The following is a 7500-nucleotide window of genomic DNA, read 5'->3' on the forward strand; positions in this document are numbered from 1 at the left end:
TGCAAATATTATAGTTCACTTGTCAGAGGACAAACTATAAGTAAGTAATTATTACCCCGGCCAGGAGGTTATGGTTTTATCAGCGTTGCTTTGCTTGCAATTGTAGGTTTGTGAGCACGATAAATAAACCTGAGTTGATGAATTTTGATAAATTTGGTGGAATGATTGAACTTTGATAGACGAACGCCCGATTAGTAATACCAATTAATCCAAATCATGGCTTAGAACATTTTTATGAGAAAATTTAGATGACTTCAGATTTTGCTCCACAAACATCTCCACGAACACTGAAGTTTCGTCTTTCGTGGCGGAAGTCCTCTTGAATACTAACCACAGCAATGTATACAGTGACTGCTAAACGTTTTAAAACAGTCTTCTTGACTATGTTTTAGTTCTTCGAAAGCAAAAGTCTTTGTTGCAAAGTGCCTCTCTACTCTTGAGTTATAGAGCCAAGATTGTTCAGCCCTGCACGGAAACAGTAAGTTGAATAGAGTCTCTTGATTGGCCAGCTCAAAGGTTGGACTTAAGCCCTATAAAAACCTGTCGATGCCTGCTAAAGCGGACCATTATAGCAAAAGAAACTAACCGCCCAGAACTGTTCCCGACTAATGCTGTTGTGTGTGTGTGTGTATGTGTGCAGGCCCGTAGGAAGCAAATAAAAAGTGGTACGGCCTAACGCACGCTAAAGGGCGTGGCTTTTAATTTAGTGCGCGTTAAAGCAAGAGACCAATGCTCCAATTAATAATGATTATTTAGTAAACTTTCCAAATAGTGATTCCCTGTGCTCAGACCCTGCTACGAACCTGCTACGAATGTGTTTGTTTTTCCTCTTCTCTCTCTTTCGCTCGCGCAGAGAAGGGTCTGGCTAGGCGAGGCTACAAAAAGTGGTGCGGCCATGGCCGCACCAGCCGCACCGGCTCCTACGGCTCTGGTGTGTGTGTGTGTGTGTGTGTGTGTGTGTGTGTGTGTGTGTGTGTGTGTGTGTGTGTGTGTGTGTGTGTGTGTGTGTGTGTGTGTGTGTGTGTGTGTGTGTGTGTGTGTGTGTGTGTGTGTGTGTGTGTGTGTGTGTGTGTGTGTGTGTGTGTGTGTGTGTGTGTGTGTGTGTGTGTGTGTGTGTACTTTAGTAAAGATTCCTGGTTCAGTTGGTGTACTAAAGATTTTAGCCAGTCACTGTAGCTTAAATGATAGTGCGACTTGTTGGGCATCGAGGCGAGTGAGAGCGCCTCACGTTGAGTCCGGGATCAATCGCTAGTGAGCCAGCACGAGTTCATATATCTCGCAGCAACTGTCGCGACAAGCCACGCAAATCTACACAGTTTGTTTACAGCCTATAGGATAAATACATGCCATTAAAATAATTGCCGTAGAATCAAGTATTAATAGTATTATGAGGTGATTGAGCTGTTATGGAAGAAGCTTTTTGTCTTGGCAATTATTTTTATATTAGTTGTAGACAATTATCTTAATTTGCAAATAGCCTATCGAGACACAGAGCACAACTGGACACTAGATAATAAATAATTACGTCTCAATCGAAGTAGATATTCATGTTGCCAAACCAATCAACTTTAAACATTAATAACGCTTGCTATGTATTATTAGTAAGATATTTATTAGTTCTATAAAATTAAAAAAGAATGTTAAATTGTTGTATAATTACAAGTATACTAAAAGATAATAAATTGATTATATTTCCCAAACAATTGATTTCAAAAGTTATAACTTTAGCAATATCATTATCCGATTTTTCATGTTTAGAAACCTCTCATTACAACAAATAACAACATTTAATCTTTAAAAATTGTTAGTAATTTTAGTCTACTAATTTTTATCATTAAATTGTTCTTTATTATTGCAAACATACCGGTGACTCCCAACCAAGCAGTCTGAGATCCTTCAATATATTCTTCCGGAGCTCTGATGTAAAAATAGTTTACTTGTTTTCTAGTTTGTCTGCTTCCCGCGCAAGAGCAGTCTACACCGCAAAGATGCAACTCTACCATGAAATTAACATATTTCATCGTTTAAAAACAATCTCAAAGAAAAAAACAGGGCCATTTACCTGTTCTTGACGGACACAACACACACGTGATTCCGTCACTAAAAGCCACTGAAAAACTTCCTATCTGTTCGCTACAACACTGGTCCATTGTATAACGGCCAGCAATAGGATTTTCGCACGTGTCCGAACGAGAAAACGACTTGAAGCATTTACCAGCTCTGGCATCTAAAGATATTTTGTGTTAAAGTATTACCTGTAAAAATGTTAATACTTACTGACGTCACAATACCTAAAGGTGGCGCAAGACTGCATCCTCCACGATCTGCCATATTTTCACCTAAAATATAAACAATTTGAACGACTCTATCATAATAGATTCTAAGTCGCAGCTGTGTTTAAATACAAAACACTCAAGAATTACTAAATGTAAATGTTTTAACTAAAACAACTCGTCTACAAAAGATAGAGAAAACACGTCAAACACTTGAACACGCAATTCTCTAGATATCTACACTAGCACGCCCCTATCCTTATCGGATTTATCGGCTTCGTTTCAATAAAACAAAGATAATTGCAATTAAAATCTATATTACATTAAATTAGAGTGACTTATCAACAACAAATTCACTTGATTTAGCTAAGGATAAATTTAAGTTAAATGCAACAATTTTTGCATTAAGTGCTATAATGTTCCTGACAGACATTTTTGTAACAGTAGACTACACAAGCACAGGAAGTGGCAACATCAGTTACTTACCTTCTGGATCTAACTCAGCTCGATAGTCGTAATATCGCAGGACTCCTTCAGGCTGCAACAAGATACTTTATACAGCATACGAAAAGACTATGTTTATTAAAAGATGACACTTACTTCGACTCTGATATCCATTTCTACTTCATCCTCTCCAAAGAATGACCTCATCTTTACTGTAAGCTTAGTGATGCCGACTTCAAGTGGCAACAATGGAATGGTAACCGATTGTGTGTCTTCAGCTTCCACCCAAAAGCAGGCAGGAGTTGTCTTCTCTCCGGTACCCGCAGATGTGCAAAGGGTGTCGGGTGGATTCACTATTTGAAGACAAGCCTGCAAAATTCAAATACGAACTGGAAAGAAAGCACTCAATAGATTTCCTAAAAATGCGTTTACTCTTTGCTTGTTTGAATTGTAGTTGTATACTGAACAAGTTACAGACACCTGCTCTTGACGCTTAAACGAATACGGCAAATGACATTCCGCGAATATTGGAACGAAAGCAGTCAGTTCAACTGGTTCCGATACACAAAATCCAGTGGCACAACATTGAGCCAATCCGTAAATAGACCATGTGGTGATTGAATCAGGAATTGTAAGATCAAGAGGAACTGTCCGCAAATTACTAAACGAAATGCATAAAATAATACAATCAATTTATTAAGTTAAGCGTCAATGGGTGGTTTTTTAACCCGTTTGTGATGACTTTGTCTTGTAGCCAGACGTGAGGAAACGACGACCTTTTACTGCTACGACGTACTTCAGAACTTTCAAATAAATCATTGAATTCAGATGGAACGTTAGCTTTTGCCCTTAAATCCTCTAATGTAAGAATAATTAACAGCTAATAACTATTAATAGATTAAAAAAAGTAATTGGTTACTTCCAACGCAGCAATCATACTGAGCACGAGCGTCTATCTCAGTTGTCAAATTGAAAAATGATGTTCCTGCGACCATTTTCTGGTACTCAGAGAAGCAGAAACGATACCGGTGTTCTTGCATAGCCCAAATCCCTTTGTCTCGTAGTTGCTGATGAAGCTCAGGACAACGATCATCACCTAGTGCCGTACTAATTGGTTATATTATAATATAGAACAATTACAAACACAAAGGTACACAATAATTTAAATGTTTCAAAATATTTTAAATTTTCATATTTAGACTAGTTTTAGATCAACATATTTTAGAAATTACGTACATTGTACAAAACGGCAAAAACAGAGATTGTACAATAATGTGCTAAAACATCAGCCAAATACGAAGTGAGGCAACAAATTCTCACCAAGTGTATCAGAGCGTTTGCTACGGCTCCCAGCACATTGATCATCTAAAGGAAAGAGCGCTAAGCAGAGTGCCCGTAGATGTATGGTAACCGTGAAATACCTTCCTTGAGGCAAGTAGAACGGCAAGATCGTGAACAACAGCTGCACAGAGGATTCAACTGAGTTTGTGAAATTGCTGTCAATCCTGCTACCTGCATGCACAACCACAACGTCATTTCAATAAAAGTTCAAGCTCATAATATATTATATTAGATAATCATAATCAATGCAGCATCATAAAATGGAACTATACTATTTGCATTTTAGCTGTTAATTATAAATCAATTACTATAGTTACAGGCACTAAATATATTAATAGTTACTCTATTACATTGATTTGTTCTTTTTTAAAAGATGAATTGCCAGTTTGTATAAAACAAATAAATGATGGTAGAGTGTACTATTTGAAATCACATAATTATGTCATTGTGTTACCCTGATATCTATACTATAAAATGAATACTGTACGATGTACGTAACATCATGTCTACTCTACATAACAATAACTTTGACGTTTTACTCTCTTCTAAGTGTAACGGATTGTAATATAAAACAGCTACTTTAATACGTTGACACTAAAATTTTTCAATTGCAAATCAAAAGTAAACGATTGTAAAAACGTCTTCACATGGTCGTCGTTGCTTACAGTTTCTGTATCATCTTTATGCATTGTTAACGTAGATCTCAGATGCAGCGCTAGCGGTGCCGACACTACTGATTAAGGCAAATATTTCATACGTATGTAACACAGACATAAAATATTGTTTAATTTATGGAAAATATAGAGTAATGTGCACTTTTGTCTTACAATATGTAAAATAGGTATATATGTATAAATGAGCATTCCAAATGTAGAAGAAAAAATCTTACGTCAAATATACCATCTGAGCTTGCCAACGTGTAACCACAAGAGCGTGAACAGTTATCCAAACTTTTGAACATCTGTCGACAGTCACAAACGACTTTAGTTATTAAAGCTCTATTATACTCGACCACACAATACGTCTCACCTTCTCCCGAGTCAATTTGCTTTCATTATTGAGGATGTACAATCCCTTGTCCACAGCAAGAAGAGCAATATCCGAAAATGGGCAATCCACTTTGATTTCAAGATTGACTAGCGCACCTGGGTCTACTGATGGTCTTGCTAAACTCAGAGATATCTACCAACATTGCTTCTGTTATAGTCTCTATTCTTTCTCATTATAGTCTAATGTTTTGTACCTCGTTTGAACACCGTTTGTTGGTGTCTACGCAGGCAACATCAGAGATGACATGACGTTGCCCATCCGAACAACTCTTCACATAGAAAGCAACGACGCAGAAACGATCAGCCAACTGAGGAGTGACGTCCACCTGAAACGTTGTGATCGGACCCGGTCTACTTGAAAAACGTTGAGAAGATTGAATGCTCCCTCTGGCGACTACAAGCGCAGTAATCTGCAGCTGAACGGTACGAAAAGAAAACTATAGTTACGAAATCTGGTAAAAAACACACACCGGCCAAGCCTACAGTTTCGCTGTCCGAGTGAGACTTGACAATCTCAAAGTCAGTAGTTCCTCCAACCTGAAAAAACCGGGTAACTTTGAGTTTTTGAGGTTGCTCAAAGGCTGGAGGAAATTGCTGCTATGTAGTAATTTAACTAACTAAATTATTGTTATTAAAAGAAAATCAAGTACTAAATTTTCCAAAACACTCCTTGGAAAGATGCATTAGCATCATATTAAACAGTAAGTACAGAACGACTTGTAGGTGCAATTCCATTTAGAGTCTAAAAAATCTTTGTCTTTCATCTGTGGAAGAAAATCTATTTAAAACTGCCTCACTATGAAAAGCCTCAGACAGCTCTCTATCAGTTACCAAACCGCAAATTGGTTGGTCAGTAATTTCTTGCTGTAGACAGCATCGAAATCAAAATTCACCTTACACAGTTACTGATGCGAACACCAAGTTTTACGACAATAATTGCAAATTCCCAAACAAGGAAAAACCAGAAATATGGAATTAAAGCCAGAACTAAGTCTGTAGAAATTAGCAAATTCTTGTTGTTTGATACTGCAGTCCTCGGCAAGAACTCTTTATTCCAGAGAATTAGACTATATAATTTATATACAGGTCATATATTACTTGACCAGGCCGTTCACTGTATCTTCTAAAACATACATGTGGCTGCCTCAAGGCAGATAGTCAGCGCTAATTGCTGAGGAAAAACGTTGGTCTTGTTCAAGACATATAATGTCGATAATTAATGAATAGAACGTACATATAGTTACACGCCCACGGTTATTAGAAAGATCATTAGATCGTCTGGCTTTTGATGACACTAATTCCATTTAGAAAAAAACAAACTCATCGATTTAGCGAGGCCCTTGTCGAGGTCTATCAGTAACTAGGTAGTATATCCGGGATTAAAATAATACCACCTGCCCCTCCCTAAATTTTCGCGTCCTCGAAAGTCTTCTCGCCCCCTTCGAGGCTGCTCATTGCCTCGAGTCTGCAAAAATGTGGGGAGTGTCAAGTGGCATTCTTTATAATCCCAGATATACTACTGGAACTAGTGCAACCGATCCGGGCGATTATTTTTTGGACGAGGTTTGGGAACTTAGCGGCTGCAGAGAATGCGCTTTGGTGTACGAGGCTACCGGCGCGCCAATTGATTCTTGGTAGTGAATGGACATGTTACAACCGCGATTTTGACATAAACGAACTGCTGCCTTTTTGCGCATCTTTCGAGCAGTAACCTGCACCGTTTATTGAAAGGGAGCCTCAGTTTTGAGTGTCGTCCGCTGAACGTTGCTCTCTCGGCACAAATCGACTTCAAATAAATTGGACGGCAGGTAAATTGATTTTTAATTACTATGTTTTGCGGTTAAATAAAAAAATTTGCAGTTTTCTTGAAATATTTTTTGGGTGCGCGCATCTGCTACGCACATTATTAATTAACTGGATTGAATTGTGTGTCAATATTTACATTGTGGCGTGCACTGCATACATCAAATTGTGTACTATTTATTGCAAATTTATTTCCTGTGTCCAATTAAATAATACGCAATTAATTAATTACCAATACAATTAGAACAGTGCAAAGTACTCAGGCAATTAAATTCTATTTCACAACTACTCCTACAAAAGATTTATTAACAGATAAACACTACAATTAAAATGACAGCATACGATATGTGTGTGTACACAATATTTATTAATTAAGCATTATCTAGTTGGTATAAACACGTACATGAAATAATCTGTAGACACCTCAATACTCATTACAAATCACATTATTTAATGCAAACCACATAATAATTACTAATGCATAGAATCATTGTAGATGGATGACGACGACGTATTCATAACTCTGCTGGTTGTCACGCAGCTGCAGTATTATTGAGGTAATGTATGTTTAGAGCTAGCATTGGTTTTCA

The 7500-nt window shown here is 37.6% G+C and overlaps 1 protein-coding gene across 1 annotated transcript in view; it reads right to left on the reverse strand.

Moving 5' to 3' along the window:
• The window catches only part of LOC134197746 (complement C3-like), a 14896-nt gene that overhangs the window by 6018 nt on the left and 1378 nt on the right, over positions 1-7500 (reverse strand). The window contains exons 2-15 of the mRNA XM_062667097.1: positions 5591-5644; positions 5302-5523; positions 5088-5240; positions 4948-5019; positions 4139-4229; positions 4038-4082; positions 3637-3813; positions 3446-3575; positions 3150-3378; positions 2874-3086; positions 2760-2811; positions 2292-2339; positions 2063-2227; positions 1865-1996 (exon numbers count right to left, since the gene is read on the reverse strand). Coding sequence (XP_062523081.1) covers positions 1865-1996; positions 2063-2227; positions 2292-2339; positions 2760-2811; positions 2874-3086; positions 3150-3378; positions 3446-3575; positions 3637-3813; positions 4038-4082; positions 4139-4229; positions 4948-5019; positions 5088-5240; positions 5302-5523; positions 5591-5644 — 1783 coding nt within the window. The remainder of the gene's footprint in view (positions 1-1864; positions 1997-2062; positions 2228-2291; positions 2340-2759; positions 2812-2873; positions 3087-3149; positions 3379-3445; positions 3576-3636; positions 3814-4037; positions 4083-4138; positions 4230-4947; positions 5020-5087; positions 5241-5301; positions 5524-5590; positions 5645-7500) is intronic.

Source organism: Corticium candelabrum, chromosome 22, assembly GCF_963422355.1.
Source record: "Corticium candelabrum chromosome 22, ooCorCand1.1, whole genome shotgun sequence".
Taxonomy (NCBI): Eukaryota; Metazoa; Porifera; class Homoscleromorpha; order Homosclerophorida; family Plakinidae; genus Corticium; species Corticium candelabrum.